Below are 26,135 nucleotides of genomic sequence, written 5' to 3'. Positions count from 1 at the left end.
GGGGCAGAGGGAGAAGTAGGCTCCTCACCCAGCAGGAAGCCTACCACAGCACTCAATCCCAGGACCCCCGGATCATGACCTGAGCCGAAGGCAGGCGCTTAATCGACGGAAGCCCCCCAGGTGCCCCTGTGACGTGTTTTCAAAATGTGAATAACTTCACTGTTTCCTCATTGTCAAAATAATCCACTGTTGGAATCCCGAGTCTGTTACTTTCGAGGCAGGGATGGAACCCCAGCTGTTCAGCCTGTCTGAATTTCACTTCCCATGTCTGATAAACACAGGACGCTGTAAGTGAGATCATAGGGTTCCCGGGACCGCAGGGCACATGAGCAGCATCACGGACCCTTTCCCGCCCAGCCCATCTGTCTGTCCATCTCCCCTACCACCCCCTCCCTACTCCTTCCTCGCCTCTCAGGGCACACGTAGCCTCACCCGGCCTCGGTATCCCCCGGTCTGGGTTCAGTCTCATAGTGGAGATTCCCAAACTTTCTCTGTCTAGGGTACCCTGAGTGTCTCCGTGATTCATTGGTGGTGCCCCCTTTTGGGGGAGCAAGAACTCCTGCCCCTTTAATGTCCTTGTAGCTGGACTAAGAATCATGTCTCCATGAGACGGATCAACAGGAGAAAATCTAATTTAACAGCGTGTGTACGGGGAATCCACAGGCATGGACGTTCCAGAAGGTCAGGCGACAGGGGGCACACATGGCATCCTGAACGAAGGAGAAGGGCCGGGGGTCTGGGACTTCGGAGGGAAGGGACGCACTTCACGGGGCAACAAGAGCAGCTGTTTGCTGATTAGATGGTTGCCTCGACATATAGATAAAATGTATCTCTGCTGAGCGCCCTTATTCTGGAAAGACCCCCAGTTTGGATTCCCCTATGGAGTGCAGGGAGGGGCACAGTTTTTCCTGAGCCGCATGGTCTCAGTTGCCTTCAGCCCAAGATAATCCGCGAGCCAAAGTGGTGCATTCTTGACTGGGGGGGGCGGAGGGGGGAGTCTAACCCCTTCACCCCTGACCAATAGCCTATCCATCAATTGTTGCTGTGAGGTCCAAAAACTCAGTAATAGCAGGTTGTGTGGTGTCCAACAGGTGTCTCTGTGAACCCCTGAGAAATTTTAAATACACCACAAATGCCCCTGCAAGTTTGCTGAGGTTCCTCAGGGTGCCCTGACACACAGTTTGGGAACCATCGCCTGACAATTCTGGGTAATGCCTTTTCTTCACCTGCATGTCACTCAGAGGCTTACCTGTGATGTAGGTAACCTCGTCACAACTTCAGGGTGCCTTCAACGGGGGGGGGGGGGCACTGTCTCCATGGACCCAGCAGCAAGGCAGTCCTAATGGGATGAGGTCGCTTTCTCGGGTCCCTCTACCCCGGCTGCTCTAGGACTGGGTGGACGGTGGACAGAGGCTGTGGGGGGTGGTGTGGGGACTGAGCTCAGGCTACCGTTCTGAGCTTGCGCTGTCTATGGCCCGGGCTTTCTGACTCGTCCTCGGGTCCAGCCACACCCCTGCTCTGTCCCGTGCTGGGAAGGAGACAAGCAACATCGTCCATCCAATGAGGATTCCCTGGAAGTGATCAAGGATGCAGGCAGAGGCCCAGGGACGATGCAAAACAACTCCCTCCCTTCCCCATCCACTGTCCCTCAGTCCAGACGACACCTCCTTCAGGAGCCAGGGACCCTCGCCTCTGGTCTGCCTCCTTCTGTGCTCGGCCGTGATCTTCCCTGCGTCCTACTCTTTGCGTACCCTTGGGGCTCCTTCTTCCTCTGGGTTGCTGGCTCAGCTCCTGTAAGCGGATTCCAGCCCGTTGGCCCTGCAGGGTCTAGTTGGGAGTGGGGCCCGGCAGGGTCCCAATGAGAGGGAAGGAAGGAAGGAAACCCTCTCTTCTGGGGGCAGCCCCGGTGATCCCGGCGCAGGACCAGCCATCTTTCCCCTGCCTGTGCTTCTCCCCTGGCACGCTCCTCCTGTCCCTCCTGTCTGCTCCTGTCCTGTGCACCACCCTTTATGGTCCCCATCTTTTCAAAGACAATTCTGTGCTCCTAACTTGATCAGATCCTGCTGCCCCATCCTGCCGCGTGCGAATCCCAAGAGCAGGTGTTTCTCCATGCTCACTTCCCCGGGGCGCCTCTGTGGCACCTCCGTGTCTGCGGCTGCAACCCTTCCTCCCAGGGTCCGCGAGCTCCCACCAGGAAAGGCAGAGAATGTGTGGACCCCTAAAGACCATCTCTCTCATGTGCTGCTGTAAATTGCTTGTATAACAGTTACCCGAAACTGGGTTCGCCTCTTGTTGGCAGTCGTGAGCCAAAGGGCATAACCAACCAAGCCCGAGAATAGGATGGGGAAGGTGGTACTTGGAACAACCAAAGAAGAACGCCGGGGCTATTTCCCAAAGTCGGGTCTCCTCAAACCACAGAACCGGGAAAGCTTTACGCTAAGGGCACGTGCACATTCATGACGGGGCTTGTGCAGTGGCAATCACAGTGCGGGCTTGGGGCAAAAGCCATCTTAAGTGACAGAGTCCAGGTCCCCAGTGACGGAAGCCACAGGGCCAGCCAGGACGACACCATCAGTTCTCTGGGTCCAGTTGGTCTGGAATCTCCGAGCTCATGGGGTTTAGATCTTGCAATGAGAACTCAAGAGTGTGTCGGGCCAATCTTTACTTTTGAACCAGCCCTGGGAGTTTCATCACTGATTGATTGTCCCTGACACCATCAGGCTATCTCCTGGCCCGATGGTGGCTGTTCATTCTTACATTCTTTTCTTCCCTTAAAGTCCTTAACTACGGGGCTCTGTTCTTCCGCAATTTTGACATATCCCCGGAGGTTCTGCAAGAAATGTGCTTTGGGCAAGTAGTGCTGGTCAGGCACAGATCCCAGGATGGCCGGGGCCTAAAATGACCCTTCTTATGTCAAGAAAGCTGTATCTCATCGTTCTTTTCCTGGGGACCCCTAATTCTTTCTGCTTGCAAAATCTTTTTTTTTTTTTTTGAAGATTTTATTTATTTATTTGACAGAAAGAGACACAGCCAATGAGAGAGGGAACACAAGCAGGGGGAGTGGGAGAGGAAGAAGCAGGCTCCCAGCAGAGCAGGGAGCACGATGCGGAGCTCGATCCCAGGACCCTGGGATCAGGCCCTGGGCCAAAGGCAGACGCTTAACGACTGAGCCACCCAGGCACCCCCTTTGCTTGCAAAATCTTAAAACAAGAATAAGGCCTGATAAGACTCTGGGGATGGGAGCCAAGGAGCATGGCAAGGCCCACGACCCTACGACTCCCCATGATTTGCTTGCAAGCCTCCTTGCCGCCAAGGGAGAAGGGTGCACAGACTGACTGTGTCCTTTACTCTTTGACAAAAGGGAGCCCTTGACTCACCGGGAGAGCAAACTCCTCCAGCTCAGCCCCCTGAGAAGTAATTTATTGTGTGTTTCTATCATGGAGGTTAATGTAACTAACACAATTTCCTTATTTAAGGAGATTAAATAAGTCAGCGGATTTATTCTCGAGGTCTCCCCCAGGTCTGCATGCGGGTGCGTGGTGTGGGGTTGGGCAAGGCGGGGCTGGTGAAGGTCCGGCCTGGGAGGGGCTGCCCAAGGACAGTGGGCCACTCCGCCGTCCTGTGTCTTTGCAGAGCTTGTTAAGAAGACGACGTGCTGAGCATCGGCGAGCACTGCCACCAGTTCTGACTCAGTGACTAATGTCAAAGCCACCAGGGTCTTGGCCATACCAGAAGCGGAAGATGTTTCTTCCTCAACAGCAACCAAAAAAAGAACTGAATTTCTTCCAGCAGCAGCCACCGCCATCTGGTGAGGGAGCAGGACACATGATGTGTCCCCCAAACCATCAGGTCAGAGGGCAGGATCCCGTTTCCCTCACCAAGGAGTTCTTCTCGCTGGCACTGAACCCTCAGCAGCTAGAAGGAAGCAGGGGCCAACAGAGGGCAAAGGTAAGTCATGCAGAGGGATTTCAGGAAGGGTGCGTTCCAGCTGCTGGCCAGAGGTGAGCTCCCCAATCACGGCCATAAACCCACAAGTCTGGTCCAATCCCACCAGCAAAGCCGGTGCCCCATGGTTTCCCAGGCACCTCCAGCAAGCCCCTGGGACGTACCCGATCTTGGGGGCAGCAAGCCTGGGACTTCTCTTCCAGGTGCTGAGGTCTCCCTCCCTCCCAGGGGAGATTTCCTGCAGCTGCTATGGTCACTGCCGCCATTGGTAACCCACCCCACTCCCCATATCATCCCTCCCCGGGGCCCAGGACCTGGCTCCTTTCCTCCCTCTGGCCGGGAACTCCCACCCCTGCGTGCTTTCTCCCTGCTCAGTGAGGCGCCTCCCCAGCCAGCTAGCCCCACAGCAGCAGAAGCAAAGCCTCTGCAGGAAGAGAGCGTGAGGACCTCCCTGAGGCCCTCCCACCTCCTGTCTGTGCCCCAACATCAGTGGCGTCACACGTTCTGCCCCCAAATTCCCGATGATGATGGGAATCCTGCCTCTTCCAGGGCCTCGAGCTCAGCCTGGCTAGCCAGTACGAGGAGAAGGTGCGCCCCTGCCTCGACCTCATCGACTCCCTGCGGGCGCTGGGCGTGGAGCAGGACCTGGCCCTGCCCGCCATCGCCGTCATCGGGGACCAGAGCTCGGGCAAGAGCTCGGTGCTGGAGGCTCTGTCAGGGGTCGCCCTCCCCAGAGGCAGCGGTAAGGACCCTGGCCCAGCTTCGCTGCACAACCAGCTGGGCTGCCCGTGGGCCGCAAAGCATCCCTGGGGGGCCAGGGCTTCAGAGACAGGCCCTGGAAGGCTTAAGTCTGCCGTGTGTGGCCTGGTCTGGCAGGTAGCTGGGGGGGGGGTCCCCCACGGCCCCCAGGTTTCTGACCCCCTTTCACATCAGTAGCTCTCGTTGGGCCTGGGTAAGTCGAGGCCCGAGGACCTTGCATGTTTTTCTAGCAGTCTCTGTTAAGAGCGCAGAAACTTTTCTTTGATCACATTGAATTTCTAAGTCTCAGGGGATGTGTGAAAAATTTTTCTCAATGTTTGGAAAAGTGATTAGCCAGGATCATAGTGTGATAAGACACACTGTTTTCCTTTAAAAAAAATATATAAAATGTGTGTAGAGTTAAGAGGTTGCTATACGTTTGCGATTGAATAAAATAAAGGAAAGGGGGAAGGGAAGAGACAGCGCCCTCCAGGCCTGGTGGGGGAGGCTGCGTCCGGGTCCCTCCCCCTGCTCCCTGTCCTGCCAGTGCTGCCGTAGCCCAGACCCGACTGCACCCCAGGGGTTGGGGGCCACCCATACCGGCTCAGCTGGGCTGCCCCCAGGCACAGAGGAGGGTGTGGGGACCCCAGAGGGCTGCCCAGGTCCTGCACAGCCCCTGCCAGCAGCTGCCACACCAGGCACCCCGGCCTGCGCCCTCTCCCGGCCCCTGGCAGCCCAGTCCTAGACTCCAGGGTGTCCTGTGAGGTCCCGGTCAGCCCCGCCGGGCACCTGGCGCACGAGGGAGGAAGGGTCTGGAGCAGTCGCTCGTCTGCTCTGCCCTGGGCTCCGCATTCTGGGGAGAGGTGCAGCATGGTGGAGGGTCCAGGTGCCAGTGGCGTGTTTGTGACTCTGGGCCTGTCCCCAGGCTGGGCGAGGAGATGATGCTGCCCTCATAGGGCCAGCAATAGAGAGGACACGTGTAGTGCTCGGGGCTTCGCAACAGGAGCGCCCCGCCCCAAGAAGCTCAGGGCGGTTCCAGGCTGTCTGAGCTCTGGCTGCGCCAACGGCACCCAAAGAATGCCCTTGAACCCCCTCCCTAGGATGTCCCGACTCTTGCCCTGCCTCTAGCTGCCTTCTCTCCACACCCTCCACCCCCAAGTGTGAGGGGCTGGGAGGGGGTGGGACAGATCTCACCGCTCCACACGTCCATCTGACCTCTGCCCTCTGCGGCCACCTGGACAAAGGCCAGTCCCACGGCCAAAGCCGGAGGTGGGACTCCAGCCCAGGTGTCCCAGGGAGCCCTCAGACACGCAGAGCCTCGGCTCGGGCTGGTGTGGCTTCCAGAGCAGCACGGCGGGGACAGCGGCCGTGGTCAGCCTGGAGGCTCAGTGACCACGAAGCACAGGGCCCTGGGGCAGCTCCATGGAGGGGCGAGGGGAAAGGCACCCGCGACCCCTCCTTTTCAAGGGAACTGAGGATGTGTGGGGCGCTCTCAGGAACCGTGACCAGGTGCCCGCTGGTGTTGAAGCTGAAGAAACAGCGGCACGAGGGCACGTGGAGGGGGCGGGTCAGCTACCGCAAGACGGCGCTCCAGCTCCAGGACCCATCCCAGGTGGAGACGGAGATCCTCAAAGGTAGGAGGCCCCGGGTTCCCGCCGGTGCGGCTCTGGGGGCCGCTCCCCTCCCCATCCTGGCTCCTTCTCGGCCTCCTGGTCGTCGGGCCTCTTCCTCCCAGGCTCTTCTTGTGCCTGTCCTCCTGCTGCACACTGTCCCCTCCTCCGGGAAGTGCCCCTTGCAGGACCCCCTGCCGTCCCGGTCACCGCTGTCCTGAGCCCCTGCTCTGCAGATTATTAAAGCAGATTCGGGACGTGGGGGGCTCCATGTGACTTATAACAAACACAGCCTCTCTCCGTGACTTCCCGGGCGCAGCTCCCCGAGAACCTCGTGTCTGCAGGCCTCAAATGGCTCAGCAGAGGGGTCTCCTCCAGAACGGAGAAGTCTCGCCCCCAGTTCTTATGCTCACCCCTGACGACCACCCAACCAGGCTGCTGGAGAGAGAAGTGTCCTCCAGCCCTGATGCGCCAGGACTCGCTTTCTGTTGCATGGTGACTCCGTGGCTAATTCCAAGAGAAGGAGGAGGAGGAGGAAGGGAGGTGTTGAGGGGAGAGGCCACCCTTGGGGACAAGGCCAGGTGATGGGGGAGCATCGTCCTTATGTCTCTATGCTTCCCCTTGAGCCGGTGACCAGCGGCCTCTGTGTCCTTGTCCTTGGCATGCGTGTCCCACGATGTTTGCCGTTGGTACCCCCCTCCCCCTCCCCCAGACCATCCAAGCTTCCTCTCCTTTCTGGATTCCCTAGGCCATCCGGCCCCTGGCCCCTCAGGGTGGCACCTGGTCTGCAGCAGCGACTCTGTCTGGGGGCTTGTTGGCCCTGCAGAGTCTCAGGGAGACACCCCAGACCCGCCCAGTCAGCATCCGGACTTGAACCAGGCTCCACGATGGGTCCTCTGCGCTCAGAGTGCACGACACTACGCGCCGAGCAGGGCCAGCTACGTGACTCGGGGCCTCAGCGCAAAGTCAGGCTCCCAGACCCCACCCCCCATTCAGAATGACTCAGAATTTCAAGACTGTGAAAGCAGATTAGTAAACCGGAGTGGGGGGGGCCTCCGAACATGGGGCTCCCTGTGACGGCTCGGGCCCCACGTGCACATAGGCATGAGACATCTTAGTTGGTCCGTGTTCTGGTTGTGACATGAACAGCCTGTGGGAGGACTGCTTTTTTCCAGCTCGCCTACAGGGGTGCTCCTAGGAAGGGGCGAGATCCCCTTGGCATGTGTGGTGGCCCCTGCCTGCCCAAGGGCATCTGGACATCACTGTGGGTGACAGGCAAGCCAGGAGCATGTGCAGCAGGGAGCTGGGCGTGATGGTGGAAGTGGGGGTGTGGGGGGGTACTCTCTCAGCTCTGCCGCACGACCTTCGTCCGGCCGGGAGATTTGCTCTGCGGAGCTCTCATGCCCACATCCGCATGCCTGTCCTCCCTCCCCATGCCAGTCTTAGCTTGCGGATGTGATGGGAGCTCCCGTCCGTGGCACGGAGGGGCCATCTTTATTGACACTTGGTTTTCGTGACAACTGTGTGCACCTTCCGTTTCTGACCCAGAGCCTGTCAGTCCTTTGGCCACCCTCCAGGGGGTCGGAAACCGTCCTGCCGCACCAGCAGAGCTCGAGTCCAGCTCAAAAAGAAACATTTCTTCTGTCTTTGAACCTGTCACCTGGGTGGGGGTACTTGGTGTTCTTGGGACAGGCTGGCGCGTCCCCCAGAGTGAGCCACGTGAAAGAGAGCAGGTGGCGGTCCCTGTGTCGTTATTGCTGGTCACACACTGTCACTTCCGCCATGTCTGTCTTTAGACAGAGGTCCCTACGTCCAGCCCTGGCGCAGGGGTTCACCTTTTGGAGGGAAGAGCGTGGAAGAATTTGGGGAGGTATTTGAAGACACTACAACACTCACTGGGAAATGTTAAAAAAGCATAAAAAGAACAGAACCCATCGTAACCCCATTGTGAGCATGTGGTGTTTCCCTCCAGGCTTTCGGGCGGTCTGTGTGTTCAACGGCGCCCTGAGTGGCCTCAGAGACCACTCGTCAGGCCTCCGTGACATGTTTCCTAAGCACAGGGCCTCTCAGAGGCTCTTACAACTGCTTTTGCTTGGATGGGTCATTAATCTGGACTCTGGGTTTCCCCTCTCTCGGCCTCTACAGCCCAGAACACCATAGCTGGGAACGGACTTAGCATCAGCCATGAGCTCATCAGTCTGGAGATCACCTCCCCTGAGGTTCCGGATCTGACCCTCATTGACCTCCCCGGCATCACCAGGGTGCCTGTGGGAAACCAGCCCCAGGACATCGGATTGCAGGTGAACTTTTCTGGAACTTGGGAATGGACCAAGCTGAAGATAGGGGGACTTCTGGGTCTCTGCGGGCAGCCCCAGGGGCTCTGGAGTGCCTCCCCCCGCCCGAGTGGTTGGGGAGGAGACTGGGGGAGCAGTGCCTAGGGCACAGGGCAGAGGCTGTCACTCCCCAGCGCTCTCCAGTGGCTCCACGTCCATCAGCATGAAAGCTTTAAATGTCTAATGTGCTCTGGCCCCACGAGCTCATGGGCCACATCTCTCCCTGGGCTCCATTCCTCACCTGCTCCAGCCACACCCGAATCCTCAACAGTCCCTGAGCACGCCAGCCTTGCATCTTCTCTCCCATCCCTCTCTCTGCCCAGATTTCCACACTCCCATACTTCCTCCCAAGTTCTCCCAAATGCCACCTTGTCCGGGATTCCCTCCCTGATACCCAATACCCTGCACCTGGTCCTTCCACTTCTATTTACCATCCTTGTTGAGCGTCTGCGTTCCCTCCTGGGACGAAAACCCCCGAGGGACATCGCCTGTGTGTTCAGGGCTGAATCCCTAGATCCTGGAATGGACCTAGCACCTGGGGGTGCCCGTAATGTTTGTTGCATGAACAGAAGGTAAAGAAGCGTGTTTCCCGTAGTGGTTCCTACCCCAAGCCTATTTTCCCCCCAGGGACATCCGCAATGTCTGGGACATTTATGGTTCTCACAACTTGGGAAAGAGGGGTTGCTACCTGCATCCGGTGGGTAGAGACCAGAGAGGCAGCTAAATTTTCTGTAATGAGCCGGCTGGCGCCCGCAGCAAAGAGCTGTCCATCCTGAACTGTCCACGGTGCAGAGGCAGAGAACCCTGGATGGTCTGTTCATGTACAGACGTCGGCAGAACAGGTCTTACACGTGGGCAGCAGAGGGGATGAAGGCCGACAAGAAGACGACTTTTAACTTCAGGACAATTCACATTTAACGTGAATTTATTCTCTAAGGTTATTCTAGAACACGAGTTTATTCTATAAACTCAGTTGCAGAAGTTGATTATAACTTTACTCAGTGAAATGTTCCCATGGCTAGGATCTAACTGGGCCCGTTTGTATTTGTCATTTTTATTTGACCCCAGCACTTAACTGTTTATATGGTGCCAGCTTGTGCTTACGTGATGCAAATTTCCTATTTGTGGCTATGCAGGGCAAGTAGGACACATACGCAAACACTGTAAGAAAAGGCGGACTCTCGGAGGCATCTCAGGAGAGATTTGGAGAAGGAGAGGTTTAGTCTGGCTACAGGAATCAGAGAGTCCGCGGGAAAGAAGAAATCCCAGTGGTGGGGTTTGAAGGGAAGCAGGAAAGCAGCAGAGAACCTAGTCAGGGTAGATGGGGCAGGCATGCCCGTGAAAGGGGATTGGCCACGTCAACGCCCGGAAGAGTGAGAACTGGGTCACGCTCTTGGAAACTGGCTTTTGACAATCACACCTGTCTAGCTGTGCTGTTGGTTGACCAGAGACCTGCTCTTCCTTCATGAGATTTTTTTTGCGTCAGATCAAGGCACTCATCAAGAAGTACATTCAGAGGCAGCAGACCATCAACTTGGTGGTGGTCCCCTGCAACGTGGACATCGCCACCACGGAGGCGCTGAGCATGGCTCAGGAAGTGGACCCCGAAGGAGACAGGACCATAGGTGAGAAGACAGAACCAAGCTTCCAGAGGACTGGGAGGAAGGGGGAGACTTCTTCTATATTTAGGTGGTCCCGGAAGGCAGCGCTCTTAGAGACCCGTGCTATTCCCCGCAGAAGCTCGGTGGGCTCAGGGCGCAGTGCCACCCTGCGCATGGCCATCTCCGCTCACGGTCAGGGTGAGGGGTGTGGCCAGAATCTGGAGGTTCTCCGTCCTCCTTCCTCTTGGCCCTCATTTGCGTTCCCAAACCATTCTGGGCGCGGGGGGGACAAGAACTGCCTTATCTGCTCTCCCACAACGGTCTGGAAGGGAGAAAGCGACTGGCGCTTCCGTTGTGCCATTCCACAGGTAAAGTTCTTGGGACCTGCTGGCACATGGAGAGGACCTTCATAAGGCCTCCGGGAGCATTCTCCCAGGCTCCCGTTTCTTCCCAAATAAATGCCTGGTTTTCCAGGAAGGATAGAAATGGATATGAGGGCCATAGACCTCCAGCATAATGTTTCACTCTGTGTTAGATCATGCTTGTGCCCTGTTAGCTGTCGACTTCTGCAAGCATCACAAACACACCGAGCCAGAGAGAACACTCTGGGTTTGGGTCCCGGGTCATTGTAGCTCCGTGCCCGTTGTCCTCTCTCGATCCTAGATCAGGAAGGATGTCTCACTGATGGCCGCCGTAGGTAACATCATCTGTCCATAGGGTCAGCTCTCTGGATACTAATATGTTTATAGAACAGGGGCGACCGGGAGTTAGTGGATGAGAACAGAGCTTCAGTTCTGTAAGATGAAGTGAATCCTGGGGTTTCACAACCATGAGGACCGGACACCGCTGAGCTGTCCACTTTAAAACGGTCAAGACGGTGACTTCTATGTGATGTAGATTTTGCCATAATTTTTAAAGATACGCGATTTTTAAAAACAGGATAACCGAAGATGGAGTGATAGAGGAAGCACCCTGTTTTCACTGGTTGAGTTATTCTCTTGCACACATGAGTTATGTGTACTTTGCCACAATTTTTAAAAAAGAGAACTGAATGCCTTTCTATACAGTACTTGCAAAGGGTGAGACTAGAACAAGGTTAATGACTAATAGAGTAGTGGTTTCCATAATACCAAGTTTCAGAAAGAACTGGGGGCCACTGTATTTTCAGGCTGTCCTCGAGGCCGGTCCCCTCATCCGCCCACTGCTAGACACACAGTGTCTACTCAGCCAGCCCCAGAGGGACTCCTGTCACCACCATGGCACAGAGATGGCATCTGTTAAGGTCGCCAATGCCCTCCGTGCTGACACACATCCAGTCACTTCTCTGTCCCCATCTTTCTCCACCTCAGACACAGTCCGACGGTGGACCACTCCCTCCTTCTGGAAATCTCTCCTTCCTTTGCGGTAACACAGCCTGCTGGCTTCAGGGTTGCCATCCGCACTCCGTCTCCTTCACTGGCCACTGGAGGTCACATGCTTAGTCTTGTCTGGGTGTTTCTTCCATTCTCTGACCTCTAAATGTTGGAAACCCAAAACTTGGTTCTGAGATCTCCCTTCTATCCACGTGTGTTCTTTAGGTGAGCTTAGCCGTCTGTGGCTTTGAGTCTCTGCGTGCTGGCAACTCCCAGATCTCAGTTTGTAACCCTAACCTTTCCCTAGACTCGACATCTCCACTTGGATGTCTAATGAACGTCTCCAGTGTAATGTGACCCAAACACAGCTCCAGATACCCTGCTGCATCTCGACTCTTCTCTTTCCCATGGCTTCTCCACCTCCCTCACAGCACCGCACCTGCCTGTCCAGTTCTAGAGCCACATCTAAGAGTCACACGTGACTCCTCCTTCCCTGCTTCCCTGTCTAACTCATCTGGAGTCCTGGTGACTCTGTCTCCAGACCTCTACCAAGTCCGTCCACTACCCTCCATCTCCACGCGCACCGCCAGACCAAACCGCCACCATCTCTTGCCTGGATGATTCCAACGTCATTCTGGAGACTGGGTCTCCGGGCACTGACCTTGCCCACTGTGGCACACTCCCCACTGGCTTTAAGCAGGTAAATAAAGTCAGGCCTCTCCTCTGCTTCTAACCTAACGTTCCTACCTCACGACACAAATCCTAGATCCCTTTCCTGGACAACAAAGCCTTCTGTGACCTGGTTCCCTATGCCTGTCTGAGCCTGGCTCCCATCGCTTCTGCCTTGCCCACTACTCTCCTGTGTAGCTGTCACCCCAGGGCCTGGAATGCTCTTCCTCCATCCTCGCAGGCCTGGCTCCTTCCTCTCATTTGGATCTCGGCCAAACGCTACCCTCCCAGAGGCCTTCTTTGTCCCCCCAAGCCCACAGCGGACCACCCACCCCTGCCTGCACATGACTGGATTTTCACTCTCTGCCTCGCACGCCTCAATATCAGATACTTTTTCTTTATTGCTTGTACAACTCTAGACTAATTTATCTGGCTTCCACCCACTAGAAGGTGAGGGGCTAGTCACAAAATCAGGGACTTGGCAGTCTCGTTCACGGCCACTTTCTCAGCACCTACAGCAGTGGACTTAATAAGCATGTTTACATTCAACATGAATACGTAATGTGCTCAGGAAGGAGTTAAGTTAAAAAGAAGAAACACTGTTGACTGTGCCCTTCTCGGTGGCCCAGTAGTTGCTCGTGTGCTGGGGCTGTCGCTGGAGTCATGAGAATTTCCTACTTGAGCTCCTGGCTTCACACTGAGGCCCTGGATGAGACGGCCCTCTCTGCCCAGCGAGGGAGAGTTCTCATGGCAAACCACACTCCTTCTTATCTTCCTACTTTCTCTCGGACTACAGTGATCTAGGCTTTCCTGAATGACCACGGGCTCCAGGGAGGGGCCTTCGTGGCTGCTGCAGCCCCTCCCCAGGGAGGGTCCTCTCTTTTACTGGTGGAATGTGCTGGGCATGGGTTCAGAGACCTGTCGGCTCCCTTAGTGACATGAAGGTCTGTGCGCACGCAAGCCTTTTAGCGAGTATAAATTATGGTACGTTCTTGATGACCGCCTTTGATAATAGGAAGGTCAAAACAGAAAGAAATTCATCTGCTTAGGTACCAGGAAAGTTTCAGGAAATGATAAGCCAAATGGCCAGACTTAACCACAAATTAAAACCAAGGACAAAGAGAGAAGTTGACATCGGGTTTCCGCCCTAAACAGACAAAAAAATGCAGTGGCTATTTGACACCCTAAGAACATGAGTAGAAATCAATACTCAGAATTCAAAGTGTTCCAGCCAATCTAAGTGGGGGTGGTGGGGGCAGCAGGGAGAGAGGGAGGCAGGGAGGACGCTGTCCAAGGAGACTCCCACCCGCAAGAAGAAGGCAGAGTGAGTCTGTGACAGGAAACACTAGAGGGGGACCCAGACCCTCCGTCCAGCAGGGAACAGGCCATTGCAGGGAGCACAGTGGAGCCCGTCTGTTCTGACGATGCGCGCGGCCCTGGTGTCTGGAACCCAGCAGGGCCCGGACACGTTTGTTCAGTAAATTACACAAGGAAATGACTGAATTGAGCAAGCGGGAGAGCAAATAAAGATGTAGATAAGAGGGGTGGCGATGCAATGCGTGAATGGGGTTTCGGGCCCTGCACCACCCGAGCTCCGGAAGGCCTCACGGGTCCTCCTGGGATCCAAGACGGATCCCAGAGCCTAACAGCATTCAAGCGTATGTGAGGAGGAAAACTGACTTTTTCCACTGTCTTTGGCTACTCCTCTCCCAGGAGTCCTGACCAAACCAGATCTCGTGGACAAGGGCACCGAACCCGTGGTCATGCGAGTGGCACAGAACCTCACGTACCGTCTCCAGAAGGGTTACATGATCGTGAGGTGCCGGGGCCAGGAGGAGGTCACCAACAAGCTGACCCTGGCCGAGGCGACCATGAAAGAAACGACGTTCTTCCAGACACATCCACATTTCAGGTGAGATTCTTGAGGACCGTCCCAGGACTACTCCCCTGCCTTCCGGAACTGGCCAAGATGGCGGCCAAGTGATAGCGATCAACGTAGACCACGTCCGTGTTCACCCCGGGTCTGGGCCGGGGCCCAGGTGTTTGTGTTTCTATCACGTTCCCGGTAGAGGCCAATGTTACCGGCACAGGGACCATGCTGTGAACAGTACCACTCAAGGGCCTTGGGGAAGCGAAGTCTTGGATGAGAAAGTGCATTGACGTGCTTTGTCGTCCTGCTTCCGCGTGGAAATCCTTGAGTGCCCGTGTGCAGGGACTCACCCGTTGCATGAGAAACACTCAGAGCAGCACTGGAAAAATGGTCTTGTGGGCTCCTTCCTGAATCCGTGTAAATAACGAACACTGCAGCCCGGTGTGTGGCCCTGGGCCAACTACTGAGCCTCTCTGTGCCTTTAAAATCGGTTGTTCACGGATTCATACGTTAGTCTTTGTAAAACCCTTAGAACCGTGCCTGCCACTTAGTAAGTACCATGCAGTTTGTTTTTTAATTTTTAATTTTATTGGGGTAAGAACACTTCACACGAGATCAACCCTCTCAACGGATTTTTAACGCACAATACGATCCTGTTAACTACAGGCACAGGGTGGACCAGCCACCTCTAGAATTTACTCATCTCGCATAACTGAAATGTTGCCTCTGTTGATCAGCAAGTCCCTGTTTCCTGTCCCCCGACCCCTGGCAACCACCACTCCACTCTCTGGTTCTATGAGTTTGGCCAGTGTAGACAGATCATGTAAGTGTCATCAGACAGTGTTTGTCCTTCTGGGACTGGCTTCTTTCACTCCACGTAATGTCCTCAAGATTCTTCCATAGCGTAGCCGGTGTCAGAATGGCCTTTTAAAGAGCCGAGTCCTGTACCTTTGTGTGACTTTTCTTTACCCATCCATCCACCGTGGACACTTAGGTTGTTTCCATGTCTGTGAATGGCGTCACAATACACATGGGAGGGCTAATATCTCTTTGTGACCTTGCCTTCAGTTCTTCTGGATAAATGCCCAGGAGTGGGATTGCTGGATCATAGGGCGGTTCCGTATTTTAATTTTTTCAGGAACTTCTGCGCTGCTTTCCGTAGAGGTTGCGCCATTCTGCATTCCCACCGACAGCGCACGAGGGCTCATGTTTTCCCGCCTCTCTGCTGACACTTGTGGGGATTTTGGATGCCGTTCATCCTGACGGATGTGAGGTGGTGTCTCATCGTACTTCTGACGCGCAGTCCCCTGATGACTGGTGGCGTTGAGCATTTTCTCATGTACCTGCAGGCCCTTCGTGTGTCTTCTCGGAAGAAATCTCTATTCAAATATTGGGCCCATTTTGAATTGGGTTTTGGGGGTTTCATTGGGGGTTTCTACAATGAAATGTCATTGTTGAATTATGTTCTTTGTATGTTTTGGAAATTGGCCCGTTATCAGCGATTCAGTTCACACGTATCTTTTCCCACTCCACAGGTTGCTTTTCCCTTTGCTGGTTGTCTGCATTGCTCTGGAGAAGCTTTTTAGTTGATGGAATCCTATTTATCCGTTTTTGCTTTGGTTGTCTGTGCTTTTGGTGTCATATCCACGAAATCCTTTCCAAGACCAATATCATGAGATTTTTCCTAATGTTTTCTTCTAGGAGTTCCCCCCCCCGCCAAGATTTAACTTATTTATTTATTTATTTATTTATTTATTTATTTATTTATTTATTTGAGAGAGAGCACGAGAAAGGGGGGAAGCAGAGGGAAGGGGATAAGCACTGTCCCTGCTGAGCACAGGGCTCGATCCCACAACCCCGAGATCATGACCTGAGCCAAAATCAAGAGTCTGATGCTCAACTGACTGAGCCCCCCAGGCACCTTTTACACTCAAGCCTTTAGTCAGACTTTCGTGTAATAGTGTAAGAGGGTCCAGTTGTGTTATTTTGCACGTGGTTGTCTGGTTTTCCCATCATGATTCGGTGAGAGACGATTCTTTCCCCATCGTATATTCTTGACCCTCCGTCAAAGACCAGCTAACTGCACGTGCATGGGTTTATTTCTGGGCTTACTGTTCTGTTCCATTGGTCTATATGTCTGTGTTTATGCGAGCCCATATTGTTTTAATTATGGTAGCTTTGTAATATATGCTTGAAATCAGGAACTATAATGCCTCCAGGTTTTTCTTCTTTATCAAGACTGATTTGGCTATTTGAAAATAATTATTTGTTACAAGAAAGAAAATACTAGTTTGGGCAAGTTGCTTATCCTCTATGAAGTTAAGTTTGTTTTCTTTTCCTGTAGGTAAAAAGATGACTTACCACGTGAGGTTATTGAGACGATAAAAAGAGAAAATAGATGTAACCTTTCTAGCACCCCACTTACTTGGGTTTGGGCTCACCCCATAATTAACAGCTGTCTTTCTAATGCACTACTTGGCTTTCTGATGGCCTATGTCACCCTAGGGAGCTGACACTTACAAAGCTCAGAATAGGAAAAATGATCACATAGGTTATTGACCTTAGAAATAAAACATTGAGTTCTTTTTTATTTTATGGAGAAGAAGGAGGAAATTGGGTTGTTTTGAACCCAGTCCTTTGGAGAAAGGCAAGCGTTCAGGGTGCTGACGGTTTTTCCTCGGCTAGGTTGCAGGGGTGGTCGATTGCTTGTGGGAGAGACAGTGCACATCCTTTCCTGCAGGGGCGGGTAGTTGATGATTCTCTCCTGGTGAGGAGTCCTCTGCTGGGTCTGGAACAGACACTTCCTGGACCATGGTATGGCGTGGGAGCTCCCCCTTCTGGCCTCCCGCCTCCATTTCAGCCAGGTTTCCTTGACCGAATTAATACCAGGGTCCTTCCTGAATGCCCGTGTGTTCTGTCTCGTCTCAGAGCTCTCCTGGAGGAAGGAAAGGCCACGGTGCCCTGTCTGGCAGAAAGACTGACCAATGAGCTCATCTTGCACATCAATGTGAGTGAACGGGTTGGGTTGTGAGTTGTAAAAATTACAGCCTACCCAAGTCCCTCCATCGTGAGAGGCTGAGACACCCACCGAGCTGCCCACACCAGCCAACAGACAAGCACATTCTGAAAACCAAATCGCTCCTGGTCAGAGGTCCCCAGCAGAGCTTCCAAGACCTGGAAGCAACAACTGCGCAATGTTGAAGCAAATTGCCGCGTCCATCAATTCGGGGGAAGCAACAAGGGAAGGGGGAACACTAGAAGCCAGTTTAGAAGGGTAAAAGGAAGGAACGCAGACTTAGCAAATGCATCATTTGCAAGAGGTTAACACTTTGTCGACCTTGAAAATGAAACAATTATTTTACCAGCCTGTCAGACAAAAGCAATGAATTCCTCTGAGCCAGGAAACACATACTCCGAGAACATTTGGTTGAAAGGGACCAGCGGCTCTCAAACTGCTCACAAGAGTCACCTGGAAAGCTTGTTTAAATTCAGATTCCTGAGTCCCAATCCAAGTTTCTGAGTCGGTAAATCTAGAGGGAGTGAGGCAATGAATTTGCACTTCTAACTTCCCAGGTGATCCAGAGAACATACTTCGAGGAGCCCTGATTCCAGGGGAAACCCCTTCATTTGCCAAAGAGGGTTTCAAAAGACATACCCCCGTCTCATTGACAAAAACTTTGTTTTTGCGAAAAGACATTGCATTTTGATAACTATTTTTGATGATTAATTTTACATTTGTAATATTTTAAGTTAATTTTTAAAATTCATAACAATTATCATGATAATTTGAAACATCAGGAAAAAATTGAATACATTTCTGACTATAGAGTCAAACCGCCTGAAACAAAACAAAACAAAAAAAGCACCTGTAAGACTCTATTACTTCTGGTGCCATCACCTTCATCGGCATCTCACTGGCTTTGGAATGCTGTTCCACAAAGTGCCTCTAATGCCCCACGTACTCCTCCTGCCCCCCAGCTGGCTGCAGTGACCTCATTCACCAAGTAGACACTGGGGCCGCTGGCCCCTCAGGCTTCTCTGTCGCCTGTGCACGGTGGGGAGGCAGGGAGCGGGATGTGCGCTGGGACGCCGCCACTTCCTCGCTTGGTGACGGTATCAGGCAGTTTGCCTCTCTGAGCCTTAGGTTCCTCTCTTGTAAATCAAAGAGTCAATAAAGCCACATGCTTTGTACTGTAGTGGGGGCTTAGCTGAGATGTGGAGGGTGTAAAACGGTGCTTGGCCCAAAGACAGCCCTTACGGTGCCTCTCTGTGTCCTTCCTTCCCCTCTCCCTTAGCACCGGCACCGTTGATCGGTCAGGACTATACCCAGCCCGACACCGATATTCAAGACATATCCTCTACCCTAGCACCGTTTATCAGTTTCTAACACCCAAATGATCACCAACACAACATTTTACTAAAGAAAGCTTCCATTATATGCAAGTGTACTTGTTCTCTAAAAATTTTTAAAGAGATTTTTATTTATTTTAGAGAGAGCTAGAGAGAGAGCATGCAGGGGGGAGGGGCAGAGGGAGACGGAGAGAGAGAATTCCAAGTAGATTCCCCTCCGAGCGCAGAGCGGGACCTGGGGCTCGATCTCACAGCCCTGAGATCACAACTCAAGCCAAAACCAAGTGTTGGCCACCCAGGTGCCGTTACTCGTTCTCTAAATACAGAGCACCTAGCCAACCCCAAACCTGGCCACCTCTGGATTCCTCCCCACTCCAATGACATAACAAAACGGCAAATTTCTACACTGGATCATTCAGGCCGTAAGCACAGCCATCGCTGGCAAAACGATCCTCGGGCTCTTTAACAGGTGTCCGTGTTAACAAGCCCACACAATAACAGAAGCTCTGGATCCCCTTGAAAGCTTTCATGTGGGATTCTGCCCATGTAGCTAAGACACCTGTCGGCCAACGTCATCAAGCTGCAGAGTTTCATTGTTGGCTGTTACTTTGTGCAGAAATCACTCCCGTTGTTAGAAAAGCAGATAAGGGAGAGCCACCAGAGGGCGATGGAGGAGCTGCGCCAGTGCGGAGAGGACATCCCCAGCAACGAAGCTGATAGAATGTTCTTCCTGATCGAGGTGAGGATGACCGGGGACTCCACGTGACACTCAGGCACAGAAACCGGTTTCTGTGTCACCAGATCCCGGCAGATGGCCACACCCTCCGTGATGTCCCAGCAGCTCTTCAGATAGCCCCCCAAGCGTCCCTGCCTGTGGCGTGCCCGGAGCCCTGTTTTGCGGGGAGCTGCCTGCCATTTGTCTCGCCTGGGAGATGGGGAGGTTGGGTGGCTGCCCGGGTTTCTTGCAGCACCCCCTCACTCCACACCACACGTTGCTGCCCCAGGCAGGTCCCGGCTCTTTACTTAAGTGATCACAGCACAGATTGACGACTTTATCTTATTTTCAGAAAATCAAGGTGTTTAATCAGGACATTGGAAAGTTAATAGAAGGAGAAGAAGCCGTAAAGGAGAAAGAGACGCGCCTATATAACAAAATCAGGCAGGAGTTTGAAAAATGGGTGCTCGTACTCACAGCCAATACCCAAAAAGGTAAGTCCTGGGACAAGGCTCCCCTTAAACACGGGGTCATATGTACCAAGACCACGGGCTACGTCTGGCTCAGAAGTGTGCAAACAGCCGAACATGTCCCCACAAGACACCATGGGGCCCCTTAGCGGTCGATAACCACTTCCCAGCCATCGATGGGAGCACTGCCCTCACCAAAAGACAATTCCACCACCTCCAACTTTCTTCTTGCTTCTTTGTTTTGAGACTAGACCATTCTACTTACCTCATTTGCCATCTTCTCTTCACCCCTAGTGCAAGACCGCAGAGGTCAGTGGTTGGATAAGAATCTCTTTGCTTTGCCTGGGGAAATTCCAACTTCCCTTCTGCCAGAGCCCAGATGCCTGGAGGGTGTGTGTGTGTGTGTGTGTGTGTGTGTGTGTGTGTGTGTTTGTATCTTTGTTTTGGCGCTTGATAAAAACAGCACTGTTCGCGTCCATAGTAGGATTCTTCCAACTGTAGTCTGGACGTGTTCTTGGGAGATCTGCAAGTGCTAGAATAATAAATTTAAGTTTCTGTTTTTGCGGAACTAATCCGGTACTTTGTACCAGTTACAAACACTAAATTTGTCTCTCAGGGTGATGACTCTCTCAATGGAAACACGCTTTCACAGAATAACAATTCTGTTTCTTAAAAGTCAGTTTTCCTTCAACTGGCATGATCAGACCATAATTTTTTTTCCTCATGACAAGAACTCCCTTTAGAAATACTGCCTTAGGGTACAGTGTGGGTAAGCAAGACTTCAATAAAAAATGTTTCTATTTTTAAAATGTCTGTGGAATTACTAGAGTTCGCCATGGTGGTCTGTTTTATACTGCAGTTAAAAATATTATTCACAAAGAAGTCTCAATATATGAAAAGCAGTATCGTGGCAAAGAGCTGCTTGGATTTGTCAACTACAAGACGTTCGAGACCATCGTGCACCAGTACCTGGAACAGCTGGTAGACCCCGCACTCGCCGTGCTCCTGAAGGCTGTTGGTGAGGAGCTCTCGTGTGTGCCTTTCACGTGCTCAGCGCGGCCGGTGTCTCCCCTACGGCTCAGAGGGAGGGATCAGGATGCACTTGTCAAACCAAGCAGGAAGCTCCTCTTTGACCATTTTTGGGGGAAGACAAGAGCACCCGGGAGCATTGTCTGGTTATCCCTCCCCCTCCACGCAGCCTGTGAGGACAGTCACGGGCTAGTCCTGGAGAGAACACATACTCCGTGAAAGGGCAGGAAATTGACAGGACCTGGGCAGGGGGTGGTGGTGGGGGGGTGGATTTTGTGTCTCCGTGGGACAATATACTGTCCCCTCCTTCTCTCTTGGTCTGTAGAGCTGGGGAGCGCAATGTTGGAATGGGGTCCATGTAACAGGATTTATCTTCCCTGTGTCTCTAACTCATCTTATTCCTGCTTGCAATTTATCGATGCTTTGTTCTTCCTTCCGTCAGAAATTGTCTGGGAAACGTTCGCCGACACAGCCAAGAAACACTTTAGTGAATTTTCCAACCTTAATCAAACAGCCCAGGTAAGCACCCGCAGTCCTCATGCTAGTCACCTGTACTACTGGCTCTTTTGTCTGGGTCTACCCTTTGAAAGAAGTCGGATATTTACTGTCCTTTGGAAATTCAAGGCCAGGGTTCTAACTGCGGGCTGGCTGGGCTGGCGGCTGCTAGTCTGCACTCCCTGGGAGAGCGGGAACAAAGCGCTCGGCGGAGTCACCGTGTCTGCAGGCGCGGCAGGCTGTAGGCTCGGTGGTGATGCTCTCAGCGTACCTGGTGACTGACCGCTTCTTTGAATCTCTTTCTACTACAAAGGACACAATTGTCCACTAGTCCTACTCCAAAATCTTTCTAAGTTGGACTTCAAAATACTGCCGCAGCTGTGTGTTTCCACTGAAACAGCTCTGACTCCCCTCTCAGTGATGAGAAGCAGGGGTATTTCAGCCCCTTCCACCATCCCCGGGCTCTCGGTAAATACCCGCTCTGCCCAGGCCTGGGCCGGTGGGTCTGAACCTCGTTCCACAACTCAGGTGAGCGGGAAAGAGAATTTCTGCCATTTTCCCATCACAACTGGATGTCTCCGTTTACATCTTTGGCCAGTTGTCATAAACTCCATCCGACTTCTGACCTCTCCACCTCTCCCAGGGACTGCATCTGAGGCCTCGGGTCCCTCCCCAGGGGATGGGGGCAGACCTGGTCCTGGACCACCATTTCTCCAGGCCAGCAGCCCGTCCTTCCCAGGCCTCAGCGGGGGGCCCCCTGATCCCCCCCAATGCTCCTGACCCCCAGAAGGGGCTCTTCTCCACCACGTCATCCCTTCCCTTCCCAGAATGCCTCTGACTGCTGGGGCGATGCAGGAGCCACGGGATTTCTAGGAAACACAGATGTGAAGCTGTTTTCCCACTGTGTTCTTTCATGGATTCAAGCCAATTAGAGAGACCAGAGGGATGGATGTGGAAGTATAGACTAGACCACCGTTGAGGACGCAGGCAGATGGTGACGTGGGAGCGAAGGGAGGTCGAGGCAAAGAGGAGGACCCGTGGCGGAGGAGTGGGTGGGACCCTGCAGGGCTAGAGAGACAGGATGGATGAGGATAGCAGCGGGGGTGCAGGGAGGCTCCTCAGAGCCTCCATGCAAAATCGCAGGCCTTCTTGGACCTGAAATTATATTTAATACCATCTCAACATAATAGTACTGCCCACGATTTTAACACAAGGGGAGCCAAGAAGTCACGTGCTTTCCCTTTCTTATCCAACCAGAACAAGATTGAAGGCATAAAAACGAAACAAGCAGAAACAGCAGAAAATCTGATCCGACTTCAGTTCCGAATGGAGCAGCTCGTTTATTGTCAAGACGAGATTTACAGCGAGGTTCTGAACCAAGTCCGGAAAGAGTTCTTTAACCCCGTGGGGAAGTCCTTGCAGGATCCTGAGTTAAAACTGTCTTTCTCCAAAGATCAGTCTTCGATGTCGTCCATCACTGAGATTGGGACGCACCTGAATGCCTATTTCTGGGTGAGCACGTAGGCTGGTGGCAGGGTGTTTGCCCTAGAGACCCCGGGCGTTCTGCTGCTGGGCGACGGAGGGAGGGGCCACTACCGGGTGTGAAGCCCCTTGTGCAGTGATAAATGCTCACATATTGTCTCATTTATAGTTTTACAGTAACCCTGTCTAGGAACTTATAATTAATTTGGGAATTTGGGGATCAGGTTTTTAATGTGACAAAGCATGTACTCAAAACCGCTAAGTTCTTTGTATTTTATGCTACGCATGCATTACAAAATTGCTGTTATCAGATTACAGCAAAATACAACAAGCACTGACTTTACTAGTGAGCATTTAGTTTTCCTTGAGTTCAGAAGGCACTCAGGTCTGGAAGTGCTTCAAACTCACCAGCTCCACAAAATAGGAATGAAAATTCCTTTTCCTAGATTCTGTGACCCGATTGCCTCCAGAGTTTCCAAATCTCTGTCCACGGACAGAAATGTGAGGTGCATAGAAAGGAAGATAGCTTTTAACTTGCAAAGAAGCCCAACTCCTGAAGCCTTTTCTTCTTTTTCTTTCTTTCTTTCCTTCTTTCTTTCCTTCCTTCCTTCCTTCTAAAGATTTATTTATTTTAGAGAGAGAGAGAGAGCAAGAGCAGAGGGAGGAACAGAGGGAGGGGGGAGACAGAGAAAGAGAGAGAGAAGCAGAGTCCCCGCTGAGCAGGGAGCTTGATGCAGGGCTCGATCTCACAGCCCTGAGAGCATGACCTGAGCTGAAATCAATAGTCAGACACTTAACCAACTGAGCCATCCAGGTGCCCCTCCTGAATCAGAAGAGAAAGTAGCTACCCAAATGTGAGATCCCGTCGCCAGGCAAACCTGTTCTTACCTGTGCAGACAGGGAATGAGGTGGCACTAAAGCAGGTCCCAATCTGTTCCCAGAAGGGGCCAGGGGATCACAGGGCCCGGAGGTCTCTCTGGGGAGGCGGAGTGGGGGTTGGGGGTGCAGGAAGAGAGGGACAGAGCTCCTAGGAAGGCTGGGATGTCCTGAAGTCCGCTATGGGTTTGCTAGCCTGCCAAGGGGGTTCTTAGTGCCCGAGGGAATACCTGCCTAGTGGTGGAACTCGGGCAGTCCAATAGAACTTTCCCGTGGCTTAATGCTGACCACTGCAGTGGGGTGGACGGGACCACCAAGGCCTATCCAGGCCATTACCCATGGATCCAAGAATTCCCAGGCTTTGCTGCAACCACAGGCCAAGACCCCTCCAGCTGACCCTTCTTAACCCCTCTTCCAGGAAACCAGCAAGCGTCTCGCCAACCAGATCCCATTCATAATTCAGTATTTCATACTCCAAGAGAACGGCAGTTGCTTGCAGAAAGCCATGATGCAGATATTACAGGACAGAGAGCACTACTGCTGGCTGCTTCAAGAACAGAGCGATACCTCCACCAAGAGGCGATTCCTTAAGGAGAAGATTTACCGGCTGACTCAGGCTCGGCAAGCTCTCTATAACTTCTGCAATTAAAGGGGGCACATCCGCGGAGGGGCAACAATGCTTTGGGGTTTTTTCTTCCGTGCATTCACTCTAAGGGGATGCAGGAAGGGGCTTCTCATTTGGAACGAGGCTTTTCTGTCGCCGCCTGTGTCCACTTTCGCTGTACTGCCCTTGCACTCAGCACCAGAGCTTGTATCTGAGGTCCACACACACCCGGGGCTGGTACCTCCACCAGGAAGCCTTCCCTGATCTCCCCAGAGAGGTGGCTCTCCAGTCCCCGAGCCCCACAACCCCCAGTCACAGCATTCTCAAATACTGCTCTCTTTCTTGGTTAGACTGTAGACCCCAGAGCGGGGAGGTCAGGATCATATTGACCTTTTGTATTTCCAGAATCTTGAATGGCACCTGCTACCTACTAGCCCCTTAATAAATGAGAGCTCACTGAACACACGAATGGGGACGACTATGGCGCTGTGGCTTAAATGCACACTTCGGTGGTTTGAGATGGTGTCCCTTGGCTGGTCACTCTCCGAGCAATTCAGCCAGGCCACCTGCTTCCCACTGTTGACTGTAGCCGTGTTTCCAGACCCCAGGGGAACAAGCCTGAGCGATACCCACTTTAACGTGCACCGTTTCCCTGGCTGCGATGAGCTCCCGTTGCTATGTTAAGTCTTAAGAGGAGTTTAATAAGGAAAAATATTTTTTTGCAGTAGAGATCATCTGGTCATGTAGGCAAGCATTTATCTCTGGCTCCTGTTCTAGTCCATTGGTCTGCATCTGTCTTTGCGCCAGGACCACACCGTTTTGCTAACGGGAGCTGTAGTAAGTTCTGAAATCAGGAAGTGTGAGTTCTTAGCTTCGTTCTTCTTTTTCAGGGTTATTTTGCCTATTTCAGGGTACCTGGAGAGTCCTCGTGAATCGTTGGGTGGGTTTTTGTCTCTCTACAAAAAAACGTCACTGGGATTTGGACAGGGGTGGCATTGACTCCGGAGGTCACTTTGGATAGTATTTGCATCTTAACAATATTAAATCTTGCAATCCATGAACACTGGATGTCTTCCCGTTTATTTATGTCTTCTTTAATGTCTTTGAGCAATGTTCTATCGCTTTCGGTGTGCACGTCTTTCATTTCCTGGATCAAGTTAATCCCTAAGTAGTTTATTCTTTTTGATGCTGTTGTAAGTGGGGCTGTTTTTCTTCATTTCTTTTTCAGGTTGTTCGTTGTTAAGGTAGAGAAATGCGGCGCTGACTTTGTGTCTTGGTCCTCTTGAATTTGTTCATTAGTCTTCCCTCCCAACAGGTTTTCGTTTTTCATTTTTTGGGTTTTTTTGCTGAATATTTGTGGTTTTCCACATATAAAGCCCCACAGTCTGTGAATAGAGATAATTGTACTTCTTCCTTTGTAATTTGGGTGACTTTCGGGTCATCTTTCTGGATTCGTCTTCTGAGCCCTTCTTGAACAGAAATGACAAGGGCAGGGTGTCCCTGGTTTTAAAGAGCCCTCACGATATTGAAGCTAACAGATATGAAAAGAGCATATGAAAGAGAAAATAGTGGTCTTACTTTTGGTGTCCTTTACTTTTCTTTTCTTTTGTAATTTGGACTTTCCCCTCGTTTGATGAGCTGGGTCACACGCAAAGAGTAGCAGTGCTGAGAAGACCCGTGGGCCCTGTTCCCGTGTCTGTTGTCTTCTTAATCTTTAAATTATAATTGCTGTTGTGAAAATAAAGTCTGGGGAAAATAGTCTGATATTTAATATTTGTTCCATTAATTGCATATTCAAAGCTTCCCCATTTCACACATATGTGCATGCGTGCACACACACACATACACACACAGCCTCGGCCAAAGCTGCTCATCTGCCACCTGGGGACCGACCCCCAGGCCGGGTGCCAGCACCCAGAGAATGCGCTCGGGCCTGAAGTCCCTGCATCCTGGGGCTGCCGCACAAAGTACCACACGTGGGACGGCTTCACATAGA

At 52.6% G+C, this 26,135-nt stretch overlaps 1 protein-coding gene across 2 annotated transcripts in view; it reads left to right on the top strand.

Annotated features, from left to right (window-relative positions):
- The window catches only part of MX2 (MX dynamin like GTPase 2), a 29,412-nt gene extending 3,512 nt beyond the window's left edge, over positions 1–25,900 (top strand). The window contains exons 2-14 of one of the 2 annotated variants that reach the window (XM_034655423.1): positions 3,634–3,948; positions 4,495–4,687; positions 6,180–6,317; positions 8,439–8,593; positions 10,113–10,251; positions 13,962–14,160; positions 17,047–17,125; positions 19,085–19,207; positions 19,536–19,677; positions 20,513–20,671; positions 21,125–21,201; positions 22,435–22,689; positions 23,954–25,900. In XM_034655423.1, coding sequence (XP_034511314.1) covers positions 3,700–3,948; positions 4,495–4,687; positions 6,180–6,317; positions 8,439–8,593; positions 10,113–10,251; positions 13,962–14,160; positions 17,047–17,125; positions 19,085–19,207; positions 19,536–19,677; positions 20,513–20,671; positions 21,125–21,201; positions 22,435–22,689; positions 23,954–24,184 — 2,139 coding nt within the window. In that variant the 5' untranslated portion in view covers positions 3,634–3,699 and the 3' untranslated portion in view covers positions 24,185–25,900. The remainder of the gene's footprint in view (positions 1–3,633; positions 3,949–4,494; positions 4,688–6,179; positions 6,318–8,438; positions 8,594–10,112; positions 10,252–13,961; positions 14,161–17,046; positions 17,126–19,084; positions 19,208–19,535; positions 19,678–20,512; positions 20,672–21,124; positions 21,202–22,434; positions 22,690–23,953) is intronic. The other variant, XM_034655432.1, reaches the window with a different exon arrangement.
- Positions 25,901–26,135: the final 235 nt, after the last annotated feature.

The sequence above is a fragment of the Ailuropoda melanoleuca genome, chromosome 1, assembly GCF_002007445.2.
Source record: "Ailuropoda melanoleuca isolate Jingjing chromosome 1, ASM200744v2, whole genome shotgun sequence".
NCBI lineage: Eukaryota > Metazoa > Chordata > Mammalia > Carnivora > Ursidae > Ailuropoda > Ailuropoda melanoleuca.
The sequence above is the reverse complement of the archived record's forward strand: the minus strand, read 5'-3'. Positions and strand labels throughout refer to the sequence as shown.